A 27,839-nucleotide genomic window follows, 5' to 3' on the forward strand; every position below is an offset into this window, starting at 1 on the left:
TATTTTTATATAGTTTTGAATATCTTGTTTGAAAACAATGCCACAGGTAAAGCGGGTTTGGTTCCTTAGAGAAGCGGCTTTTAAAGTAGGTTATGGGGATGCTTGGGGGTCCATACCATGGTTTTAGGAGGCCTATTTTTACGATAAAATAATCCAATAGACACATGTTTGTTTATTAGGATTTTAACATCATGTTTTACACTTTGTTTACATTCATGACAGGAACGGTAGTTACTCATTACACAAGATTCATCAGTTCACAAGGTTATATCAAACACAGTTATGGACAATTTAGGGTCTCCAGTTCACCTCACTTGCATGTCTTTGGACTGTGGGAGGAAACCGGAGCCCCTGGAGGAAACCCAAGCAGACACGGGGAGAACATGCCAACTCCACACAGAAAGGAACCGGACTGCCCCACCTGGGGATCGAACCCAAGTCCTTCTTGCTGTGAGGTGACCATGCTACCCACTTAGCCACCGTGCCGCCCATCCAATAGACACGTGACATTAGACAGTTTACAGATCACTTGTAATAGTGTGTTCAGGTTGCTTCAGGTTGCCTCAGGTTCAGTTACTAGTAAATATGATTTTTCTCCATTTTGGTGCTTCAATCTTGTCTAAAACAAAACGGCAGCATAGTGGCGCTGCGGGTAGTGCTGTCACCTCGCAGCAAGGTCTAGATTTGATTAGATTAGATTTGATTCCTCGGCTGGGCAACCAGGGTCCTCACAGTGTCAGTGTGGGTTTCCTCCAGGTGCTGCGGCTTCCTCACGCAAGTCCATAGACATGCAGTCAGGTTAATTGAAGTTACTAAAATTGCTCAGAGTGTGTGTGTTGGCCTGGCGACCTGTTAAGGGTGTTTCTTATCTTTTGCCCAATGAATTAGAGCCACCACTATCCTGGTGGTGGTGAAACAGACAAAGAACAAATAAAAACTAAATTCACAACCTGCAGTCAAATTGTTTACATAAGGGATTTGAAAAATTAATTGGAAATGAAATAATAACTTGGTCTGAAAAGTCTGACACTTTTCGTGGTGCTTGGATTATATCTGACCTCTGGCAAATAGCTTTATAGAACTTTCTAACACTAGATAATGAGTCGCTCTTCGTACACCATAGTGTACAAATGTACAAATATTTTAGTAAGTAAGTATAAGTAGAATGTTTTAGCCGTACCCTGTTAAACAGATGATGAGCAAGTTAAATCAATATTCTTTCAAAGAATAGTATTGTACAAAGTGAGGTACATGATGTCATATTTTTGACTCAATTGGTGTGAGGGAATTGAAAACGAACCTGGAATGTCAGTTGTTTAGCTAGGTCTTCTTGTCCAGAATCAGTGCCTGAACTCACAAATCCTTTTTTTTATTATTATTTATTTTTTTATATAAGCATAAAATCAAAGCCTCATGAAAAGTAGACAGAAGACTGTTAGAATGTGATCGACATGCTCAAGAGCCCAAATACTTTTAACCTAATGGTGTATACGGCAAAATGTGGTTTTGCCAGAGAGAAAACCCAAAACAAATGTGTTTAGTGTAAAAAGTCAAAATTGTGTTCCAATCATTAGAAAAACCTACAGTAAAACATTTCCCTTTTCTAAATTCCAAAAATCAAGGAAATGGTGACATGGATTAGTTGCTAGACTGGTGGGCCATTCGGTCTTGGTGTTGTAAAACCTAGTAATCAAATACTACAGCTAACACCTGGAAGTCTCACTGCATAGACTGTATCAAACGTTACCAGAATAAACTCAAAAAGAGAGGAGGCTGTTATTGTATTAGAATGTGATGACCGACAAGCTCAAGAGCCCAAATACTTTTGACCTAATGGTGTATACAGCAAAATTGGGTTTTGCCAGAGAGAAAATCCAAAACAAACTTTTAAAAGAACCCAAAAAGCGTGTTCCAGTCTTTCAATCATAGAGGAAAAAATACAGTAAAAACAGTTTCAGTAATGGTCCCAAGACTGCCATCACATGTTACTTACAAGTGTATGAAAAATATTGACTTCAACTGTATAGCTGTAAAGTAAGACTTTAAAAAGCTGTAAAGCTGTAAAACGACTTTTTTATTTTTATTCTTAAAATTCCATTCTCTAGACTGGTGGGTCATTCAGTCTTGGTGTTGTAAAACCTAGTGATTAAATACTAGAACCAGCACCTGTTACAGTCTTTCAATCATAGAAAAAAATATAGTAAAAACAGTTTCAGTAATTGCTAAAACCCCAAGACTGTTGTGACTTGTTATTTACAAACGTATGGAAAAATTTGACTTCAACTGTACAGTTGTACATTAATTCTGAGTAAAACTGAGTAAAACTCATTAAATGTTTGATATTTTTGTCTTTGCATTCTCAAAATTCCAAAAATCAAGCAAATGGTGACATGGATTAATTGCTAGACTGGTGGGCCATTCAGTCTTGGTGCTGTAAGACCTAGTGATTAAATACTAGAACCAGCACCTAACTGTATTAAAACTGTATTAAACTGTATCAAACATAACCAGAATAAACTCATGAAGAGAGGGGGCTGTTAATAAATTAGAATGTGATGATTGACATGCTCAAGAGCCCAAATACTCTTGACTTAATAGTGTATACAGCAAAAGTTGGTTTTGCCAGAGAGAAAACCCAAAACAAACTTTTAAAAGAACCCAAAAAGTGTGTTCCAGTCATTCAATCATAGAAAAATACAGTAAAAACAGTTTCAGTAATGGTCCCAAGACTGCCATCACATGTTATTTACAGTGTATGAAAAATAAAAATATTGACTTCAACTGTATAGCTGTAAAGTAAGACTTTAAAAAGCTGTAAAAAGACTTTTTTTTATTCTTAAAATTCAATTCTCTAGACTGGTGGGCCATTCAGTCTTGGTGCTGTAAGACCTAGTGATTAAATACTACAAAAAATTGACTTCAACTGTAAAGCTGTACATTAATTCTGAGTAAAACTCATTAAATGTTTGATATTTTTGTCTTTGCAGGATTCCATTCTCAAAATTCCAAACATCAGGGAAATGGTGACATGGATTAATTACTAGACTGGTGGGTCATGCAGTCTTGGTGTTGTAAAACCTAGTGATCAAATACTACAACCAACATCTGGAAGTCTCACTGCATAAACTGTATCAAACATCATCAGAATAAACTCAACTTTTTCAAAAGATGGCAAATAACCAGTCCACATCAGACCTTATAATAGCCAAGAACATTTGTAAGGTGGATGACAATATGATGCCATTTGCGACCATCTACATCATCATCTTCCTGATAGGCATGACTGGCAGTCTGGTGGCCCTCTGGGCATTCATATATAGTAAAAACACCAAGAAGTGCATGAACGTCTATCTGATCAACCTTCTCACCGCTGACTTCTTGATGACATTAGTACTGCCTGTTAAAATCGCCAAAGATTTGGGTCTAAAATCTCAACAACTGACAATCTTTCATTGTCAAGTCAGTTCACCACTTCTGTACATCAACATGTATGCCTCCATCATCTTTCTTGCCTTTGTCAGTGTGCAGCGTTACCTCCAGATCACCCACAGTTCCAAGCTTTTCCGTCTGCAGGAGGTGGGATTTGCTATACTGATGTCGGCTGTGGTCTGGCTTCTGGTGCTTTTCATTAACGTCCCCAACATGGCCATTCCAATCCTAGACGTAAAACCTAACAGCACTATAACCTGTGCAGGCATAAAGCAGGATATTGGCAAGAACTGGCACATTTTGTCTGTCTTTCTAGGCATGGCCATCTTTATGAATGCATCTGTGACTGTACTTCTGTCCAACGGCTTGGTTCTGAAGCAGTTTTGGGGCAAACGTAGAGGAGACCCCAAGGAGCAGGCTATTGCTCATCACGCCACTGTTAACATCGCGATGGTGACGGCGGCTTACATGGTTTGTTTTGTGCCTTATCACGCCGTGCGGATGCCGTACACATTTACCCAGAATGAAGTGATCACTGATTGCGTAATGAAGAAGCATCTATTCCTGGCCAAAGAGTCCACACTGTGTCTGGCCGTTCTGAACCTGTGCTTTGACCCAGTGCTGTACTTTTTCTTCAGCCCGTCATTCAGACATCAGATCATCCAGGTTTTTAGTAAAAGACGTTCATCCGATCAAAATCAAAATCCCATATCTGACCCAGATCAAGAACTACAACTGCAGCCAGTTTCATAAGCCTGCAGACAAAATAACATTGTGTGAGACAGGAAACCACATACTTGCATTGCAGTAGGAAGGAAAACGTGCATCATGTCGTGCACCATGTCAAGGTGTTAAAAACATAACTGCATATAAACTATTTGGCTGAAAGTATGTGGAAACCTTACATCATTCCAAAACCATAGACGTTGGCTGCGTCTGAAATTGCATATTTTCATAGTGAACAGTACGCGAAAGCAGTATGCGATAGCGAGTAGTGTGTCCAAATACGTTGTATTCATTAAACAGTATGTGAGAAGTACCTGAATGACCTACTGCATGGTCAGTTATTTTTGAGTATGCAAAAAATGCACACTTGCGTTCCGCTAATCTATCCCAAAATTCAACTGGAGCTGCAAGATGTTCCTAGCATAGAAGAAAGGTGGCGGAAAGCGGAGCTAGACAAACATTAAAAATATTTTGATTAAGTACAATCCTGAATAATGTTATGGGTAGTTTTGTGGAGAATAACAGAATTCATTTTGTGTCATTTTAAAATTGTTATAACTGTGGCAATGTGATGTCATGCATCATGTGATGTTGGTAAGCTGGTGGACGCAGTACGTCTGAGGTTGCGTGCATACTGTACACAATGCACGTGCACCGCCTCAAATTTAGTACGTACTGTTTAAGTATGCGATTTTGGACGCAGCCGTTGCCTTTCTTTTGGAATGTGTCTACGGCGATTTGGCTTATTTAGTTTAAAGACCATTGTAAGGTCAGTTAGGGACTCATGTCAGACAAAAGTTCTGGCACACAGCAGACATTCCTATTTAACCATAAAGTATTTAATGCGAGCTCATGGCTATGTGCAGGTCAACGGGGTTCCATCAAACTAAACATATTGGGCGCCCAGGTGACGCAGCGGTACAACACGCTGACACCAGAGCTGACATTTCAAACTCGGCGGTTCGAAACGATGGGCTGTCGTTCATACAGTGTGGGAGCCGAACAGGGATTCATCATAACTGATGCAATTATGACCTCTGCTGGCTGATTGATGGTGTCTGCACAGTGATGAGGGATAATGCGTTGATCAGGATGTGACTCTCCGTACACAAAGCTGATCCGCATATGAACTCACCTTATGCAAGTGAAAAGATACAGTCGGCTACTGCACACGTGTCGGAGGGTGTGTGTGTCAGTCCCAGCTCTCCTCAATCAGGGCGGGGATTAACATCAGTAGAGAGAAAGCATAATGCAATTGGGTAATTGGAGATGCTAAATTCGGGAGAAAAAGGGGAGAAAATGCCAATGTCACAAAACTGAAAGTATATTTAATATAATTCATGTTGGAATGGATACCTAATTATCTTTTAACAGTATGGGGGTCTTCACATACTTTCGGCAATATAGTTTCTCAGAGAATGCAATACACAAAGCAAGCTAATTGTTTTTCAACCATTTTCACTTTGTCTGTCCAGTTTATTTAATTATTATTTTTAATTATGACTTAATATTAATATTTTTTAATATATAAGTGTAACAGTGTTTAAATGGTTGATATGTAACAATAGCAACCATTAAAAAGGTGCTGGTTGAGATGACGTACAGGATTTATTAACAGTATTTGAAGTATTTTAGCCCCCTCTCAACAGGGGCTTTAGTGTTTCTGTGTTTGTACCTTTTTTAGGTAAGGATGTAATATTTGACAAATTACAAAGCTCACATCTGTGCACTTCTGTATGTAAGCCACAAAAACCACTTGTTTATTTCCTCCACAAATGCCCACCAAATTATTGAATTTGTAGATCAATTTGCCTAATTAAATAAAGTATAAAACTACAATAAGTATGTATGTACACCGTCACCAAAAGTATTTGGACACCTGACTGTGAGCTTGTTGCACATCCAGTTTTAAAAGCAATGTCTATGTCATCTTTTCCACTCTCCTGAGAAGGCTTCTCACCAAGACTTTACAAGTCTGTGAGAATTTGTGCCAATTCAATCAATGCTGTTCAAGAAAGCCTCAACTGTAAAAAATCCAGTTCATTCCAGAGCTGTTCAGTGGGACTGAGGTCCAAGCTCTGTTTAGGCCACTGGAGTATCTTTAAACGAAACTGTTCTTTATGTTTTTATTGACCTTGCTTTTTGCACAGAGACACAAGAAAAGTTGGAAGCACATTATTTTCCTTATGTAATAAATGTATTACACCTGTTAGCAATTGTTATGGCTGAAATACATCATATAAATAATAAGAAGGTATGCCCCAAGACTTCATATAGTGTCTGTCTGTATGTTTGCAGGGGTGACACGGTGGCTCAGTGGGTAGCACTGTTGCCTCACAGCAAGAAGGTCCTGGGTTTGATCCCCAAGCGGGGCGGCCCGGGTCCTTTCTGTGTGTAGTTTGCATGTTCTCCCCGTGTCTGCGTGGGTTTCCTCCGGGAGCTCCGGTTTCCTCCCACGGTCCAAAAACATGCAGTCAAGTTAATTGGAGACACTGAATTGCCCTTGAGTGAATGAGTGTGTGTATGTGTGGGTGTGCCTTGCGTCCATTGAAAAGCTGGGATAGGCTCCAGCACTCCCCTTCACCCGTGACCCTAATTGGATAAGCGGTTAAGACAGTGAGTGAGTGAGTGAGTGTATGTATGTATGTATGTATGTATGTATGTATGTGTGTAAAGCAAAATTGCTGACAAGACTTTTTGTAATGAATCACAAACTGTCATATTTAATAAATGCTTAGTTGCACTATGCTTACGATAGGTTACTTAGTGTAGGTAATATTTGCATAGGTGGCAAAATACTGTATTAAACACATTGATCTATTTTGAAATTGAATAACAATCATTTACTATATTTATAGTAGGCTTTTATGTTTACAATCTGACATTATACTACTCTGTGCATAATGTATGTTAGGTTACAGTTTTAATATTATATCCTAAATAATTGATAGAACAAATTGCAGTAATACATTCATTTGACCACTTGAGAAACATGCATTGCCTACACATGAGGTACAGTGTGCACGACATGGATAATGTGTTTACTTATTACTACTTAATACTGACACTCAAAATCTACAAAAATTTTTTTTTCAGTTTGTGGGTGTGAGTGGACGCTTTTTATGATTGTTCAGTAAATATCAAAGAATGTTCTGGTAATGTCTATGTTCTCATGTTTTTATTCTTGTTTAAGTTGTCTCACACTGATTTAAACTGAGAATGAGAATGCCTTCTATAATAGTTACGTTACTGAATCCACATTCGCTATTTAGGGCACATTTTTATTGTTTGAGTAGAATGTACAAAATAAAGTTAGCCTTATTGATTAATTTTTGCTTTGTTTGGCTTTATTTAAGAAGGTTTCAAAACCTAAAGGGGTAAGGCATTGTAAGTGAGGGGTGAGTCAACGTAAGAATTTCAATTAACCCATTGATACAGGTACAGCTGAATTTAAATTATATTTGAAATATTAGTAATTTACTTTACATACTTTACACAACTTTCTTATTTGCAGTTAAGTTAAAACTAAAGTTCTTTTGACTTAAAATGTTTTTTATTATGGATGAAACAAATCAATGTAATTCTACCAGTAGTTGGTACTGTTATATCTGTCGTAATGCTAACAGTGCATTCCACCATAAAAACATCAAACTAACAGTCAAACGTGGTGGTGGTAGTGTGATGGACAGGGCCTGCTCTCTATCAGAAAATCCTGGGTAAATCAACTTAGCCAAATTAAAGACCATTCTGCAAAGAATAGTGGGCAAAAATGTCTTCACATTGATGTATAATATACACCGACGAGGCATAACATTATGACCACTGACAGGTTAAGTGAATAACACTGATTATCTCTTCATCACGGCACCTGTTAGTGGGGGGGGGGGGAGTATATTAGGCAACAAGTAAACATTTTATCCTCAAAGCAGGAAAAATACGCAAGCGTAAGGATTTGAGTGAGTTTGACAAGGGCCAAATTGTGATGGCTAGATGACCAAAACTGCAGCTCTTATGGGGTATCTATCAAAAGTCCAAGGAACGAACAGTGGTAAACCAGTGGCAGGGTCATGGGCGGCCGAGGCTCATTGATGCACATGGAGAGCGAAGGCTGGCCCGTGTGGTCTGATCCAACATATGAGCTACTGTAGCTCAAATTGGTGAAGAAGTTAATGCTGGTTCTGATAGAAAGGTGTGAGAATACACAGTGCATCACAGTTTGTTGCGTATGGGGCTGCATAACCATAGACCAGTCAGAAAGGTGGTCATAATGTTATGCCTAATCAGTGTATAGTAATAGTTTTTTGAGTGTCTGAGAGTCAGAAAGCAACATATCTTTTTAGTACCTAATATTTTATTGTTTTGCTTGTCATAAAATACTAGGTACTAAAATAAAAATGAAAAACACATTTTTCTTAGATTGGAAAGAAAACATCGAGTTGCAGCAACCTGTGAAAGCAGTGGACAAATGGTCATTTTAGAGTACTAATTGTAAGATAAAGACTTATAAAATATAGTAAGGTTCAGAATGGGGTTTGTATGGTATGGTACAGTTTAGTACAATCGACCAAAACCTGTTACTGTAGCAAATAGAGGAACTGAAGAGAAGACAGAGAAAAACTCTGATCTAAAACATTTAAAGAGTTCTGCAGTAGGTTTCATTTACAGTTATAGGTTTTCACTTCCATATTTAAGATTAAACTGCAAATCCAAAATGATTCAATAAAAAATTTCCAAACAAAGTCTATACATGTTTACGCTGATGTTGTTATTACTTGCTTTTCAAAGGTTTTTTCCATGTTTTAATAATTTCCAGTAAAAGTATCTGGAAAGTGCTATGTGGGCAACCCGATAAACAAACCGTGATCGATTCAGAGATTGTCTATGAGTCATTCTTCTTGATTCTCAGGCTGGATGGTTAGTGTTAACACCCACTGGTTATTTCTCTATTACTCTGTGTCTAGACATGCTCAGCAAAATTCAGGGAGGTTACTTTAATAAGAATTTTCTGTTCCCCATTTTGTACATTTGCATGAATTGGTGATGTGAGATTTATTTACTTTGTATAACAGTTTAGCTGCTTAATGGTCCAGGGTCTTTGTTGTTGTTTATTGTGCTTTATTATGTCCTTCATGTTTGGATTGGGAGACAAGTCTGGACTGAATATGTACCCTTCAGCTACCCATGGCAGGGGGGCAACCCCATATTATTGGTTTTGGAATGAGATGTCTAAGCTTGTGAGCAGCAAAGACATAACTCATGTTCACATTTATTTTATGTCCTACTACGCCTGTTTGAAATAGCCAGTTTTTACCTCTCACCTCTCTGTAATTGATTGCATCTGTCTTCTCCATAAATTAGCTATAATTTGTCCTGTAGAACCACTGAGTTGACATTTATAACTGTAGTATAGAGCTACGTTGCTTTCATTTGATAACCAATCAAGCTTAAGGTCAGCAGTCCTGATGAGCGTACACAGAAACTTAAGCTGCTTGTATCCTGGAGACACAGTGAAACCCAGCACTGTAACGTTATACCCAGAGGACATTTCCACACCTCTCATCATTCCTGAATATTTATCCACACATTTTATCTAGTCAAATGTTTGTTTTTTATTTACTAATTAAAAAGTGTTGGTAGTGTGGACTATGGTGAATAACAGGGCAGTTTATTAGGACAATGGCGCATGTTTAACGTTCTGCTTCTCTTCAGTTACATGATGGTCAGCATGCAGAAGAAAGTGCTGTTCTCTCTGGCTGCTCTGCTTAGTTTCTCGTGTGTGTTGATCGTAGCAGCAGCTATGGGTAGCACCAACTGGGTGAAAGCTACTGTTCTGTGCAAAACCGGTGCTCAGTTGGTCAATGCTACTGGATCAGAATTGGAGAAATTCATCAGCAGTGTCAGCTACGGTCTCTTTCATGGACAGAGGCTCAAACAATGTGGACTGGGTGGAAGACCTTTGTCGTTCTCATGTGAGTATGGCAGATTGCCAGCACTTAAATATTTACAATACTTACAATACTATAATGCAAATGTTGATGGAAAATATCATACATTCTTCTTGTTTATGACTACTAAACTATAAGGGTAAACGTTATTGGATATTGTCAGTGGCATAACTGACACTTTTGGTCTCAGTCTAAAGACATAGGTATCTTTACATAAATAACATGTAATTACATTTTAAAAAATTACAAGGTTATTTATTTAAAGCCAAATATTTACATACAAATGTAAGGCACATATATGTTAGTCCTGGGATTTTGTGGGATTTTGTAGAAATACCACAATGGCATTTACTTTTTGTGGCATGGTCTTTCAATTCCTTCTTACTGATGGTAGGTGGTGACTTCTCTGTGCATCACCAAACAGGGCTAGTTTGGCACCAATGAAAAATGACACAGAATAGCTTTCTTTTGCCAAGTTAATTTATTTATTTAAAGAATAAGCTTCATCCCAGTCTGAGTCACAGTAGGTCAGTACAGGTTGTCTACAATTAACTAAGCAACATCAGATTATAGGACTGCATTTATTTTGTGTTATTTTTTAATAAATATAGGTGTGTTTGCAGAGCTCTGTAAATGAAATAAGAAATTATGTTAAACTTCTGAAGAGAAGATAATAAAACTCTAACCCACCTTGCACCATTGTCTGGATTTCACCAAAAACTAGCATCTTGCCATGCTATAGAACAAATCACAAATCACATATCTTTATATATAATGGCACAGCTCAGTGTTTTATGCTAAAAGCTTATAATTACTTAACATTTATGCTCTGCAAGTGTGCTCTGCAATAACAATTCTTTGGTCACTGTGCACCAAAAATAGTGATTTAACCTTTTTTTTATCAGCTAGGACAACAGTCTAGTGGGCTACACACATGCATTAATATATAAGAATAAAGTATATTGTACAGATGTGTGCACGGCACCAAGTTTTGAAGGCCTCACGTGGACCAAGGACTGCAGTTTAAAAACCATTTTATAAAAACATATCACTAATATGAATATAAATGTAAACAGGTATAAATAAAGTATATACAGGCATTTAGAATTAAAAGAAATGGCATGTTTTGATGTACAGAAATGTATGTTGTTCTGGTTTAGCCTTGTTAAAAGGGGACAATATAATTGTTTAAGCTTCAGGGACGATGATATTTACAACCATACAACTGTGTTGCTGCCACAGCTGTGTGTAGTCATCACTTGCCTAAAATTAAGTGGAAATTGTTTATGGTCAAAAAGCACAAAACACATCACTGCCAATTTTCTACTCTCTCTTCGTGCCGAGGGTCAGAGTTCAATATTCATCAAGCAGAAGTAAAGTATGGGTCCCACAGGAATATGAACCCACAAGCCTTTAATCAGAATTTATGAAGTGTAACAAAATTAATCCACCAAGTTACAGATTGGATGCTGACCAATCTTCCTCGCAAATGTTTTACAACATTTGATTTATTCTGAACTCAGCTCAGGAGTTTAAAGCCAAATTGTAACAACAGCTAAGTCATTTGTCTAAAAAGGCACCAGCAAATAATAATAATAATAATAATAATAATACATTTTATTTATATAGCGCTTTTCAAGATATACAGCAAATATACAGCATGGTCTGATGCTTGTACACGGCTGTGCAATAAATTTTTAGCTTACATTAATTGATATAAGGCTTATAATACCCAATACGCTCAGTGCATCCTTTTGTGTCCTAAAATGGTATAGCATAACATTTCCTTTCTTATAGTGAGACCTTGTTTTTGGTTTATGCAACCACATACACAAAACCAGAACATGCTGACTAATTATGAGCAGAATGTAATTTTGTTACAAAGGTGAATTGGCATGGTAAGTGTGTGTGTGTGTGTGTGTGTGTGTGTGTGTGTTTGTGTGTTTGTGTGTGTGTGTGTGTGTGTGTGTGTGTGTGTGTGTGTGTGTGTGTGTGGTGATCACTAAATACTACCGATGTGGTTGTTATATAATGGAAAATTTCATTACAGAAATTCTTCAGTAATGAGCTTTGGAACATGCTAGAAACTCGACCTGCATGACATGCATGTATATTAGCTTAATGGGGAAAAAAAGATTTTAAAACTGGGGTTTTAAAAACTGTAGGCTACCCCAATATTACTTGGATTTACTCAAAATTACTCACAATCAAGTTTACTTTCTTTATCCTGTTTAGCCCAAATGAGTGACTTTCCAACATAATAATGCTGCTTACCCTTCCTGCAATTATAAAAGCAATATGTTTGATTTTTGAAACGTGTGGATTTACGATTTTTTTATGATTACATTAGATGTTATTTATAAAAACAGAAAGAAAAGTATGAAACCACTATCTAGTAAATATCTTTCCTACCTTCTAAATAGACCAAAAACTCATCAAAGTTTGTTTGATTGTTTATTAGGATTTTAACGTCATGTTTTACACTTTGGTTACATTCATGACAGGAGCGGTAGTTACTCATTACACAAGGTTAATCAGTTCATGAGGTTATATTGAACACAGTCATGGACAATTTAGTATGTTCAATGCACTTCACTTGCATGTCTTTGGACTGTGGGAGGAAACCGGAGCACCTGGAGGAAACCCACACGGACACAGAGAGAACATGCAAACTCCACACAGAAAGGTCCCGGACCGCCCCACCTGGGGATCAAAACCAGGACCTTCTTGCTGTGCTACCCACTTAGCCACCGTGCCGCCCACTCATCAAAGTAAGAGGCACTACAACCTTAAGGGAAGGTGGACCACTGGCCCCCACATTTAGGATTTAGGATTATAAGGAGAGGCATTTTACTCAATAGCATTAAAGGTTTACAGTCATTACATTACTCTGCAACTATTTTTAATTATTGAAGCAATATACACTATATGGTTAACTATATGGAAATCTGATCATAAGCTTGTTGTGCATCCTGTTTCAAAATCATGGGCATAAATATGGAGCCTACCCCCATTTTCCTTGCTATAGAGGCCTTCACTGTGACTATAGGTGAATAGTGACTATGGAATTTTGTGCCCATTTAATTAAAAGCACATTTCCTTTTTTTTTTTTAATGCATTTTCTCCCCCTTTTTCTCCCTCTTTTAGCATGTCCAATTGCTCAATTGCATCATGCTTCCTCTCTGTCTATGCTGATCTCTGCTCTGACCGAGGAGATCGAAGCTAACCCACGCTCCCTCCGTGACGTGAGCAGCAAGCCGCATGCATCTCATCACCCACACATTGACGAGTGTTGCGCCACCTAGCGTTGTGTATGGAGGGACACACCCTAAGATCACTCTTTCCTCATCTCTGTGCAGGCGCCTCTAATCAGCCAGCAGAGGTCGTAACCACACCATTCAGACAGAGAGAGACCCATATCTGGCTTTAGTCCCACCCATCTGAACAACAGGCCAATCATTGTTCATGTAGCCGCTCAGCCCAAGCTGGCAAGGCAGAGCCGAGATTCGATACGATGTATTTGAGATCTCAGCTTTGGTGAACAGCGTGTGTTTTACCGCTGCGCCACCTGAGCAACTACATTTCCAAGGTTATGTACTAATTGTGGATAAAAAGCCAGACAATCAACATTGTGTTTATTGGGGTTCAGGTCAGGGATTTGTGCAGATCACTGGAGTTTTAAATGATGTATTTAGGGAACTTGCTTTGAGCACAGTCTGGCTGGAACAGGTAAGGGCCTTCCCTAAGTGCTGCAACTAAATTAAAAATATATAATTCATTATACTGTATAATGTATAATATTTTACACCTGTTTACATTTTCAGCATTTAGCAGACGCTTTTATTAAAAGCAACTTACATTATACAGTCTAAGCAATTGAGGGTTAAGGGCCATGCTCAAGGGCCGAACAGTGGCAACCTGGCAGTGGTGGGATTTGAACCAGAAACCTTCTGCTTACTAGTCCATTACCTTAACCGTTAGGCTACAACCATAGTGTGTATATTAAACTAAATAAATGTAACAAATTAAATTGAATATTACCTTTATCCTCCATCTTTCTCTCTAGTTTTCCCAGATCTGGTGGATGTGATCCCAGCAAGTTTACATGTTAGCGTTATCTTCTTCTGTGCAGTGCTCATCGTGCTCTCTTCTGTATGTTCAGCCTTCTTCACATACAATGCTTTTGGAAATCCATATCAGACTCTACATGGACCTCTTGGCCTCTACCTGTGGAATGTGATCAGCTGTAAGCACACAAACACACACACACACACACACACACACACACACACACACACACACACATGATTCATTAATGGGAAGAAATTACCACAGGACCACCACCTGACCAGATTAGATGGACAAATTATAATAATAATAATAGTAATAATAATAACAATAATAAAATAATAGGGTTTATTATGTAGTTTATTAGCACACAGTTATAAATTCTGCCCTTCATTTTTGGGAAAAAAAACCTGTCATACCATTTTAGTGTCTGACCTCACAGATACTATTTTTAATTCTCACAAACACACTCCAGAAACTCATGAAAAGCCTGTTATAGCTGCAAGAAAGGGAAAAACTCCTCATTAATGCTGATGGTTTCGGAATGGAATGTCATACATCCTAATGGCCAGATGTCCACATATTTATTGTATAAGCTGATGTAGAAGCCTGACAAACAGCTCTAATTATAGTATCAGTTTTGTGATGCCTGATACTCAACCACAAGAGTCACTATAAAAAAAACCTCCTTGTTTCTACACTCACTGTCCACTTTATCAGCTCCACTTACCATATAGAAGCACTTTGTAGTTCTACAATTACTGACTGTAGTCCATCTGTTTCTCTGCATGCTTTGTTAGCCTGCTTTCATGCTGTTTTTCAATGGTCAGAACCCCCACAGGACCACTACAGAGCAGGTATTATTTAGGTTGTGGGTCATTCTCAGCACTGCAGTGACACTGACATGGTGGTGGTGTGTTAGTGTGTGTTGTGCTGGTATGAGAGGATAACACACAGCAATGCTGATGGAGTTTTTAAACATCTCACTGTCACTGCTGGACTGAGAAAAGTCCACCAACCAAAAATATCCAGCCAACAGTGCCCGTGGGTAGCGTCCTGTGACCACTGATGGTGTAGAAGATGACCAACTCAAACAGCAGCAATAGATGAGCGATCGTCTCTGACTTTACATCCACAATGTGGACCAACTAGGTAGGAGTGTCTAATAGAGTGAACAGTGAGTGGACACTGTATTTAAAAAATCCAGCAGCACTGCTGTGTCTGATCCACTCATACCTGCACAACACACACTAACACACCACCACCATGTCAGTGTCACTGCAGTGCTAAGAATGATCCACCAGCCAAATAATACCTGCTCTGTGGTGGTCCTGTGGGGGTTCTGACCATTGAAGAACAGGGTGGAAGCAGATTAAAAAGGTATGTAAAAAAATAGATGGACTACAGTCAGTAATTGTAGAACGTCAAAGTGATTCTATATGGTAAGTGGAGCTGATAAAATGGACAGTGAGTGTAGAAACAAGGAGGTGTATATTCTTTACAATCTTAATATATATTTCTCATAATTTGTGTATATAAGAAATGTATAAACACCCATGTAATGTGAATTAAGGGGTCATTATTTTGAGTTCCACCTACTGACCCTCTTAAAAATCCTAAATCCATGAGTAAAAAAGTGTTATTATAGGTTATTTATGGTGCAAAAATGTATGATTTAATTTTATAGTAAATTAAGAATTGAACAGGTAAAGAATTAAAGAATAAAAATCAGTCAGTAAAAAGGAACAGTGGTAGCCTAGTGGGTAGAGCTTTGCGCTATCAACTGAAAGGTTAGATGTTTGAATCCCAGCTCTGCCATGCAGCCACTGTTGGGCCCTTGAGCAAGGCCCTTAACCCTCTCTGCTCCAGGACTGGTGTCTACTGGTGAAAGCCAGATTAGGAGTCACTTCTATGCACCTGAAACAGTGATTTCTATTGTCTGAAGAAGACATGCAGGGGGTCTGGCATGTCCCTCTGTACTTTTTAAATCTCATTGTTGAAACCTAACAGTCCAGAGAGGCTTTATAGAAGCGTCATGAATATAAGCCTCTTTCATTTACTTTTCCATCCCCAGAACATTTTTTGTGTAGCTGTTAGGCAGGCTTTGAACTGGTTTGCATAATAAATAAATAAAACCATGGAACTATGCACTCTGTTAAACTGGCCAGTGCATCTATAGTGTCAGATGTCTGTGGTGTTGATATGCTGATGGACAGAACAATTTCAGTGGCCTTGTTTGACCGGTCACTGTTTTCTGTCCCTTTAAGAAACAAGAACCATTATTTACCAGTATTATTTACAACAGTCTGCAGTGCAAAATCTGTGCAAAATAATGCAACTATCACATTGTATTACTGTAATATATAGGGAAATTTTTATGACTTGTGCCCCCGGCTAGGTACAATGCAAATAAAACACAGCAGTTATTTCAAAATGTATCTTTACCTGTAAGAAACGGTTACAAATACTGTTTTACATTCCTAACCTTGTTTCAAGCTAAACAATGAATCACTTATTCTTATTTTTGTTGCTTTTTACAAAATGTCTTAGCTTTTCAGGAAAATGGTGTTTGTATTGGGCTATTAAAACTTTCTCAGCACCGCAGTAAGACTATCAGGTTAATGTCATTCTAGTGTGTTTAGGGATGTAATGATGCACCATAAGACAGTTAAAAATTGATTTAGATGTATAACGATTCAAATAGGTTTACATGTATAATGAATCAATATTCACTTTAAACAGCAGAGGGCACTGGTGCTATTTACCTCGCCTGGTTGACGTCACTACAGGGTTGCCAGGTTCGGAATTTTCCGGCCAAATTAATTTATGTGAGGATACTTTCTTTATTTGTATTATTCATTTATTTATTTAATGTGGGATTTTTTTTTATTATTTAATTTAATTTTTTTTACACAAAAACGGAAATGTGCAGCATTGTTTTTGCATAGTTTGTACCTATCTCAGAAATAAAAGGACAGTCATTATTTAGATAAATAAAATATAAGCAATAATTTGTCTTTAATTTCATTTTGTTTTAAAAATTGGGAAAAAATCGTATTGTAAACCCAGTATCGTGAATCGCATCGCATTGTGGGTAGAGTGTATCATTACATCCCTAGTACTGATATAAGTGTATCAGCTGCAGCAGTGTTGTTAGCATTTTAAATACTAATAATTATATAAATATATACATTTCACCTGTAAGCAACATTGTGCCCATATACTTTTTGCTATGTGGTGAATAAAACTGAACTGAAATAAATAGAATTGAATATTACCTTTATCCGTATTGCCACCCCAATGTTAATGCTGGGAGAATAATAAAGCTCCAACCAAAAATATAAAGCCGACAGCATTACAGTCTCATGTGATCATTTTTATAAATAAATGGGGTACAGGGGGTTGACAAAGTGCACAAAGCAAGAGACTGTAATGTGACTGCAGTCAGAAATTGTATAGTAATATAATAATAACTAGGATTTAATATAGGTAACATTAGCACAAGCTATTACAAGCTAATGGACTAGCTGATAGCATATCTAAAGACTGTCAATCTGTAATATTTTTTGTATCAGAATCATAGAACATATTTAACTCATATTTAAAAAACATCCGGGGTGCCAGTTTATCACAGGGTAGCACACACTTACAGTAGAGGAGGATGGAAACCCACAAGAGCACAGAAAAAACATACCAAGCTTTTTACAGTCAGTGACAGGGCGGTTTAAACCCAAGTCACAAAAACCCTGGTGCAATGCATCACCCATGTTAAATGTGTAATGTGCTGCACAAGTATTAAATGTGATTGGCTTAAAGTTGTGGTGCTTGTAAGCTTAAGGATTACACTCCCTGGTTTTAGATATTTGCTTTAAATGGTAAAATGTACAGTTAATATGTATATACACAGTAGAGTCACATTATTATGACCATGGCAGCGCGTAGCTCATGAAGGAAGTCATGTATCGTGAGCTGGCTCGGTGGGTATATAAGGTGTGTGATAGGTTGTCTGCACATATCCTTTGTTGCATTCATGGGTAAAAGTACCATGGGTAAAATTGTCTTCCCTGGGATCCCATGGAATTTTCCAGCAAGACAATGCAACATGTCACACGGCTAGAAATGCCCGATATTGGTTGGAGCATGACCAAGACCAAGTACTACCCTGGCCTCCTAATTCCCCAGACTTGAACTCAATTGAGCATCTGTGGGATCACCTCGATCGCTGTGATCGCTCTATGGATCCTCCCCCGGGCACCCTCCAGGAGCTGTGGGATGCACTGCAGTCAGTATGGCTCCAGATACCTGTGACAACCTACCAGGACCTTGAGTCATTGAGTCACATCCAGACCATCTAGCTGCTGTCCGTGCTGCACACGGCGGTTACTCGGGATATTAGCTGATGGTCATAATAATGTGACTCAACTATGTATGTATATAATCAGAATAAGCTTTTACAAAAAAATTAAACAACTGTTTAACAAGTCTCTAAACACCTCTAAAGACTGATCACTGTACACACCCAGTTTGATTTGCTAAGTAAACACAAGGTTTATTTTCTTGTTTTCAGGTCTGTGCGGCTGTATCATCTTGATCCTCTTTGCATCTGAGGTTAAGCTGCATCACCTGTCTGAAAGCATTGCTAACTACAAAGAGGGATCCTTCGTCTATAAGATGCACACTGAGGTGTTTGACCGCTCCTTCTGGCTCATATTCCTAGTCTTCCTCGTGCACGGCCTTAACATCTTACTGATCCGCCTGGCAGGCATCCAGTTTCCCTTCCAGCAGGCTAAAGAGTTGGAAGTCAACACCAGTGCAGCAGATCTCATGTACTGATCAGTCTTATTGTTCAGTATCTAAGCCTCTGGATGAGACCCAGCAATACTATTGGCAGTCTTTAATAAGAGTCTTGCATTTTGCACCAACTTTTGTTCTGGTTTATGGTTGAACATACATGGCACATCTAAGCCTCTTTGGCTGCACATTTTAATTTTTAGCAGAGGTACAGGTGTTGAAAGATTTTGTAAAAGGGCCCAGTCTTTTAGACTCCTGATTACACAAAGGCCAAGTATTTTAAATACCAGAGAAAATGCAAGAACAGTTTAAGTGGTTTCTTTGTTTAGAAGATATTTAATTTTTCTTCAGTGCATGCATTTCTTGGATTAGGTTAAAGCATCCAATACTATTATTATTATTATTATTATTATTATTATTATTTTAATTTATATGTGTATACACCATATTAAATGTGCCAATATTTATTAATTATAAATAGCTTTCATATTTCCAATGATAAGCACCTGTGAAAAAAGTTTGTATGTCCAACAGTTATAAAAGTAAAATGAAAAGAACAAAATGTGCTTCCAATATTACGGAGCCCCTGAGGTGACATGGTGATTTTTTTTTTTTAAGTAAAAAAAAATAATTTAAGTAAAAAAAGTGGTGAGCACCAGATACTAAGTGGTGCGCACCAGATCCTAAGTGGTGCGCACCAGATCCTAAGTGGTGCGCACCAGATACTAAGTGGTGCGCACCAGATACTAAGTGGTGCGCACCAGATACTAAGTGGTGAGCACCAGATACTAAGTGGTGCGCACCAGATCCTAAGTGGTGCGCACCAGATACTAAGTGGTGCGCACCAGATACTAAGTGGTGAGCACCAGATACTAAGTGGTGCGCACCAGATACTAAGTGGTGCGCACCAGATACTAAGTGGTGCGCACCAGATACTAAGTGGTGAGCACCAGATACTAAGTGGTGAGCACCAGATACTAAGTGGTGAGCACCAGATACTAAGTGGTGCGCACCAGATACTAAGTGGTGAGCACCAGATACTAAGTGGTGAGCACCAGATACTAAGTGGTGAGCACCAGGTACTAAGTGGTGCGCACCAGGTACTAAGTGGTGCGCACCAGATACTATGTGGTGAGCACCAGATACTAAGTGGTGCGCACCAGATACTAAGTGGTGAGCACCAGATACTAAGTGGTGAGCACCAGATACTAAGTGGTGCGCACCAGATACTAAGTGGTGCGCACCAGATACTAAGTGGTGAGCAAGAGATACTGTCTTGCAGCGAGCACCATCTTGCAGTTATACTCTATGGATATTGACAAGTTTATTGAGCTGTATTTTTGGCTAGGTCTCACATATAAAGACATAACATTTATTCTTGCCAGTCGTCATAGATATATTATCACTGAGAGACATTTAAAACGCATTTTAAAAACAAAGGGTTTATTTCGTCGAAAGAACTACAGCAACATAGATGACATTATCATGTTTATTCAACAACAATTGCAAAGTTCAGGTCAGCTCCATGGTTACAGGTGGATGCAAACCAAATGTCAAGAAAATGGTTTGCATGTGAAGAAGGAAGACGTTCGGTTAATTCTAAAGGCCCTGGATCCAAGAGGAGTTCAGCTCAGGAAAGCACGGAGACTCCATCGCCGTAACTACTTTGCAAGAGGACCAAACTACATTTGGCATTTTGATTCTTATGATAAACTAAAGCCTTTTGGTATTTGTATCAATGGGTGCATTGATGGATTTTCTAGAAATATAATTTGGTTGAATGCATTCACTACAAACAGCAATCCAGAAATTGTAGGAGGCTACTACATAGAAGCTGTGGAGAAACTCAGAGGTTGCCCGAGAATAGCTAGAGGAGATTGTGGTACAGAAAATGTACACATCAGGGATTTTCAAAGGTTTCTCCGCCGCAACAGAGATGATGGAAACACCATAGACAGCTACTTGAATGGGGCAAGCACGGCTAATCAACGAATAGAAAGTTGGTGGGGAATCCTAAGAAGAGAGTCAATGGAATTCTTTATCTCTTTGTTCACCGATCTTAAGGACAATGGCATGTTTGATGGATGTTTTCTGGATAAAAGTGTTCTTCAGTTTTGTTTCATGGGAATTATCCAGGTAATAATTACAATTTAGATATTTATTTGTTCAATGTAAAAAGCTCATTGTTAACGAGATAAAATAATGACCTAGTAAAATGAATTGCTCCTATCCTACTGGTCATAAACAAGTACAGATTTATGATAAACATTGTAATTTAACCATGATCTATGATCAAATCTTACCAACCTTGTTGGTAAAGCACTGTCTGCTACCAAAATGATTTCATATTATAATTAGCATTTAGTTTCCCATTTCCCCCCATTAGTAACACCAGTTATAAAGTTTGAGTTATAAACATTATAGATATATTTTATTGTTGTTTTATTACATGAAGCCATGTACACTTTTTGTTATAATGGCCTTTAATGGTGAGAAAAAATGCTCAACCTTTCAAATATTACTTTTTGTCTGAATTAATTATGTTGGTATGGGTATGGGTAATGTGAAAGAAAAAAAGTTATCCCAGGTCATTGTTTTAGTACATTTTAGTACACAAACCTTTAAGCTAAGGTTTAGCCAATACACGTATTGGTCTCTTCTCTTCTTTTAGCATCTTTTTAATAAAAATATGATCAATCTCTCAGTGTCCAAGAGCTTTTTGAATAGTATCTTTTTGTTATTTTGCTTTTATATCTATCTATTTATATCTATTGCAGGATGAACTCGATGAGACAATGAAAGTATGGAATTCACATGTTATCAGACCATCCAAAAACGACAACGTTCCAAGTGGGCGCCCAAATATCATGTACTTGATGCCAGAGCTGTACAGCACTGAAAACTGTCTGTCTCCAGCAGATGAAGCTGACCTTCAGCTTTGCAAAAGTGCATGTACATTTCGATCAACAGTACCGTGTGACCCTGATGTTTACGAGCTCTGCAATATTACTATGGCAGAATCTCAGATGGCTTTCCCAAATGATTCCATTCAAGCACTGGATTTATACATACACTTGAGGAACGAAATAAAAGCCTCCCTGTGAGTTTGGTTTTAACATTGACACATGGACAGTGACTGCAAAACAAAACTTTTTAATATCATGTATATAAAACTGACATGAAAACATTACATAGTCATACATATTTCCAGGAATAAACTGAATCTGTTTTTGAATTAAATGAAATGTTTAAAACATAAAACTTAAAGTCACACTAAAAACAGTATGTGTTTATTCTTGAATATATAATTAAATAAAATGCAGTTGGCCTAACAAAAATCATTTGACTTGACATCCATCACTACATAAAATACATTCAAAACCTTGTGTAGAAATTGCAAGCATACAAACCCATTACAAAAAGTTGGGACAGTATGGAAAACACAAATCCATTTCAGAAATGGATGTATATTAACAAATAAAATTAAGTTGACCAGACAAAAGAAAAAAAAATATCTTGGGTTCACACTGTCTGAAAAGCACAGCATTTTCCATATAGGCCCAACTTTTTGTAATTTGGGGTTGTTCTTGCAATTGAACAATTAACTTTATCTTAAACTTTAGGCTTAGGAATATGAATTGCCTCTAAAACATTACGTTTAGCAATACTCAACATACAGTTGAGGTTATTTTTCCAAGTAAACAAAAAGAAAGTGCTAAACAGTAATTTTTTTCTTATGAATACAAAGCATAAACACTGATCAGCCATAACATTAAAACCACCTCCTTGTTTCTACACTCACTGTTCATTTTATCAGCTCCACTTACCATATAGAAGCACTTTGTAGTTCTACAATTACTGACTGTAGTCCATCTGTTTCTCTACATTTTTAACCTGCTTTCACCCTGTTCTTTAATGGTCAGGACCCCCACAGAGCAGGTATTATTTAGGTGGTGGATGACTCTCAGCACTGCAGTGACACTGACATGGTGGTGGTGTGTTAGTGTGTGTTGTGCTGGTTTGAGTGGATCAGACACAGCAGCGCTGCTGGAGTTTTTAAACACCGTGTCCACTCACTGTCCACTCTATTAGACACTCCTACCTAGTTGGTCCACCTTGTAGATGTAAAGTAAGAGACGATCGCTCATCTATTGCTGCTGTTTGAGTCGGTCATCTTCTAGACCTTCATCAGTGGGCACAGGACGCTGCCCACGGGGCGCTGTTGGCTGGATATTTTTGGTTGGTGTATGATTCTCAGTCCAGCAGTGACAGTGAGGTGTTTAAAAACTCCAGCAGCACTGCTGTGTCTTATCCACTCATACCAGCACAACACACACTAACACACCACCACCATGTCAGTGTCACTGCAGTGCTGAGAATGAACCACCACCTAAATAATACCTGCTCTGTGGAGGTCCTGTGGGGGTCCTGAGCATTGAAGAACGGGGTGAAAGGGGGCTAACAAAGCATGCAGAGAAACAGATGGACTACAGTCAGTACATGTAGAACTACAAAATGCTTCTATATGGTAAGTGGAGCTGATAACATGGACAATGTATGTAGAAACAAGGTGGTTTTTATGTTATTGCTGATTGGTGTATAACCAAGCAGAAAGAAGCATTTAGTATTTTGTATGAACATTTTTAAACTTTACTTGGACGAGAGTATCAAAAACATTAAGATATGCTTAAAATATGACCAATTAAAACAACTGCTTGCACATCTTTATAGGGAGGGTGGATTAAGTTATAGGATATAATGTAAAAAATTCAACTACTGATTTGCAGTATAAACAATATCATATAAATAAACAACAAAATACTTCAAATGGTCAAATTAGCAATTTTAGTGAGAAATTTTACAAACCTATGCTTTTTCAATTCAAGGCCTACAGCCGGTCCAAAATTACCAAGTAATTTTCCATATTACTAGGTGTCCTGTAGCACTTCAATCCACCAAACTCCCTTCCAGTCATTACCTGCAAGAATTGTATGCCATGTGTATATCTACAATATATCCATTGCAAAGCAATTAGCTGAGAGAATGTTGTCAAATTCCACACGGAATTCAGGATATGAATTATATGTGCATGGTACCTCAAGAACAGCACCACATGTATGTGCTACAGGCCTGCGACTAAGACCTGACAAATTGTTGAAAGTTACTTCAATTTTGTCTTTGCACATTACATTGGAGCCTGTGCAAAATCGCAGAAAGGTTTCAAGTCTCCGCTGGTCTACACTTCTCACATAGCGCAGCAAGTGATTTAGGACCAATTGCTCATGCTGGTTCAGAAACTCTTTGGATGGTTTTAGAATCTGTGCTACTTTCCTGTTTGTGGCCTGCTTTGTCTCATACAGTTTCAGTATGCTTTCTTTATTTGTCAGATCACAATGCATGGCTCTCATAACACTGCTGAAGCAATCAATTACAAATTTGGGCTCTTGTAATAAAACTTTGTGTGCCATTGTCAGAATGGCAATTTGCAAGTTGTCCTCTGGAGGTAGGATATGAGATCCCATTCTTGTGAAGAGGTCTAGTAAGTCTTCTTTTTCAGTTTCATCTATTTGGCCCTGTAATGCCTTCTCAACACATGCTCGCTCTGCAAATGATAAGTATTTCACAAATGATGACATCAAAAGGGCTTCATCCACTGAGTCAATTCCCTGAGTACATGCTAGGACAAACACTGGTGACAGTCTGACTGGAATAATGCCATGGTCCACATAACCTTTAGCCCATAGTCTACCAACAGCTTGCCATTCTTTCTCTGAATAGTCTGGTCGGAGTCTGGGCACTCGTTCCTCCTCTCCTTCACACTGTTCCAGAAACTCCTCCCAAAACGCTGTGTATGCCTCCCTTGACACACCGTCATCATCTAATGCCCTCTCACAGACAAACTCAAATCGTAGGGTTACATCTAAAACCTTAGCATTACTAAAAATATTTAACATATCCTGAATTATATTTACTCGTCTTATCTTAACTTTCTGGACCTCTCTCACATGTGCATATTCGTATGTGGCTGCCACTGGATGTGCTGACGATGCTACAGCAAGAGGTTGGTGATTCTGGACTGCCTCCTGCAAGACAAATGGTATATCAGACTTAATGTAAAATTACAAAAAATGTCAGTGCATATACAGTACCAGTCAAAAGTTTGGACACACTTTCTCATTCTTGTGGTTTGTCTTGATTTTTTTTTTTTTTTTTTTCTACATTGTAAATTAATACTGAAGACATCCAAACTATAAAGAAACACATATGGAATTATGCAGTAAACAAAAAAGTGTTAAACAAACCAGAATATGTTTTATATTTTAGATTCTTTAAAGTAGCCATATTTTGCTCTGATGACAGCTTTGCACACTCTTTGGCATTTTTTCAATCAGCTTCATGAGGTAGTTACCTGGAATGGTTTTCAATTAACATGTGTGCCTTGTCAAGAGCTAATTTCTGGAATTTATTGCTTTTTTAATGTGTTTGAGAACATCAGTTGTGCTGTGCAGAGGTAGAGTTGGTAAAATATAAAACATATTCTGGTTTATTTAACATTTTTTTTGTTCACTACATAATTCCATACGTGTTCCTTTATAGTTTGGACGTCTTCAGTATTAATCTAGAATGTAGAAAATAAAAATAATCAAGAAAAACCATTGAAGGGAAGGTGTGTCCAAACTTTTGACTGGTACTGTATGTGGCAAAACAAAACCAGTTTGCCCATGCAAATTTTGCAAACTGTTCTCCAACCATTTGTTATTCTTATTTACTCTTAATATTTTGCAAAGACCACTATGTCAATGGTGAAAGACAGAGACATCTTTTAGGATGTAAGTAAATTATCTTCTATTGTCATAATATGTTCATCCGTATAATGTTGATTTTGAATTTAAGATCTAAACATCAAGGTGGACCTTCTTTTTGAGCATGTGCATGTTACGATAATACTGGTATTGGAATAGGCAGTGTCACTGTGCAAAGTGTGCATTACAACAGGTGTGTCAGTTTGTCAATTGTAAATCCATGGCATAACTCACAAATGACTAAAATACTTTGGAAGCTTATTTTTAGTACCTAATAAAGTACCTAATAAACTGGCATTAAGGAAAATAAATCAAAATTCAAACACAGACTGCTTTAATACCAACATTATAAATTAAAACACTTCACAGAATTTGTCTGAGATGCAAGATGACAAGATACATACATCATTTTGTGAATACCATAAGATTGTAGAAAGATCACTTCTGTTGTCTTCACATACATCACTTCTGTTGTCTTCACATACATTGCCAAACTGGATCTCTGGGTCTTCAAATGATGTGTGAAGATCCAGAGTTACTGTGCCAGTATTCCCAACAGGTGAGCTAGTTAAAAACTGCACAGATAAATAGGGAAAAAAGGAAAGGAAAAAAAACTTTGATTATGCAAATCTTAAGTCTAAAATGACATTAAACTATCCTCAGTAGGCAAAGTACTGAGGGACAAAATAACTGTAAAAGAAAGTATAATACTGCAATGACCCTGGCTGCAGTCATAGCAAATGCTGCTACTGCACATGCTACTGTAAACACTAAACAAAACAGCTAAGTGGGTAGCAAGAAGCTCACAGCAACAAGGTCCTGGGTTTGATCCCCAGGTGGGGCGGTCCGGGTCCTTTCTGTTTGGAGTTTGCATGTTCTCCCCATGTCCACGTGGGTTTACTCCGAGGTAAATTGGAGACACTAAATTGTCTGTGACTGTGTTCGATAAAACCTTGCGTGAACTGATGAACCTTGTGTAATGAGTGACTGCCTGTCCTGAGTGAGGGCCAGTGATAGCTCAGTGGTTAAGGTACTGGACTAGTAAACAGAAGGTTGCCGGTTCAAGCCCCGCCACCACCAAGTTGCCACTGTTGGGTCCCTGAGCAAGGCCCTTAACCCTCAATTGCTCATTGTGTAAGTCGCTTTGGATAAAAGCGTCTGCTAAATGCTGAAAATGAAAATGTCCTGTCATGAATGTGAGCAAGGTGTAGAACATGATGTTAAAATCCTAATAAACAAACAAAAAGAGCTTAAATAAAGGTAAAAAAATAAAAAATAACTCCATAACATCCAAACTTGAGTAAAGGTAATAATAGGTAATAATAAAAAAAAAAAAAGGTTTTGCTATCTACTACACAACTCTGCCTGCTAGAAATTGTACTGCAGTTACTACAGTTAATTAGCAGATAGTAAGGTCATTCAGTTCACATCTTACCATACTCATCTCTTCAGGTGCAAATTCACCAGTCACAAGATCTGAAGACATACTTCCAGTATTGCTGTCATCATGGTTTTCTTGCGTTGTCTTATCTGTCTTCTTTTTCCTTCTTGATTTTCGCTGTGCTGTAGAAAGCTATTTAAGAATGCAAATGACTAAGCCTCTAAATAAATTGTATTCCATAACTTATAGTAACCAAGCAAATGCTTAAACACCAAACACCTTATGTCCAAAAATAGTGAATAGTCAGTGAATTCTACTACTTTAAGATGAACACATTGCTGACATACACACAGCTTGGATAGTTTACACACACACACACAAAGGGCAGTGTTTCTTACATTTACTCTTACTTTTATTTGATTGCAGACAGTATATTTTAAGTTTTGTCTGGTCACCTTTTCATTTATCCACAAAAAGCTGAGTCCTTGAGGAGCAAATATGAACAGAGGATCTTCAGTTTGTCAACAAATGTGTGAAAAAAATAATGAAATGTTTAAAAACAATGAACCTCAAAGAAAGCTTGGAAGGCATTTGCATATCTCTCCCTCTACAGTGCATCATATCATTAAATGCATCAAGGAATCTGGGGGAGTTTCATAGCATAAGCATCAAGAATCGCCACTCAACAATAGCTGA

The 27,839-nt window shown here is 38.0% G+C and overlaps 2 protein-coding genes across 3 annotated transcripts; both read left to right on the plus strand.

Annotated features, from left to right (window-relative positions):
* Positions 1-3,162: 3,162 nt before the first annotated feature.
* On the plus strand, positions 3,163-4,182 carry gpr171 (G protein-coupled receptor 171; the record flags this gene model as incomplete). The annotated part of the gene is made up of 1 exon (XM_063017399.1): positions 3,163-4,182. A coding segment is annotated over one exon (1,020 nt), but the record flags the coding sequence as incomplete, so codon positions are not given.
* A 5,689-nt stretch (positions 4,183-9,871) lies between these two features.
* On the plus strand, positions 9,872-19,001 carry clrn1 (clarin 1). Of its 2 annotated transcripts, none has more exons than XM_063017240.1 (3): positions 9,872-10,124; positions 14,167-14,346; positions 18,736-19,001. In XM_063017240.1, exons 1-3 carry the CDS (start codon positions 9,872-9,874, stop codon positions 18,999-19,001), a joined length of 699 nt encoding a protein of 232 aa, XP_062873310.1. The 2 variants fall into 2 exon arrangements, with proteins under 2 accessions (XP_062873310.1, XP_062873309.1); XM_063017239.1 differs by having other exon boundaries at positions 14,167-14,329; positions 18,716-19,001.
* Positions 19,002-27,839: the final 8,838 nt, after the last annotated feature.

Source organism: Trichomycterus rosablanca, chromosome 20 (genome assembly GCF_030014385.1).
Source record: "Trichomycterus rosablanca isolate fTriRos1 chromosome 20, fTriRos1.hap1, whole genome shotgun sequence".
Lineage (NCBI taxonomy): Eukaryota > Metazoa > Chordata > Actinopteri > Siluriformes > Trichomycteridae > Trichomycterus > Trichomycterus rosablanca.

Coding starts and splice junctions, on each gene's coding strand:
- clrn1 (XM_063017239.1), top strand. CDS start 9,872: ATGGTCAGCATGCAGAAGAAAGTGCTGTTCTCTCTGGCTGCTCTGCTT. Junction 10,125..14,166: donor AAGACCTTTGTCGTTCTCAT/GTGAGTATGGCA, acceptor CTTTCTCTCTAG/TTTTCCCAGATCTGGTGGAT. Junction 14,330..18,715: donor GGACCTCTTGGCCTCTACCT/GTGGAATGTGAT, acceptor AGTAAACACAAG/GTTTATTTTCTTGTTTTCAG.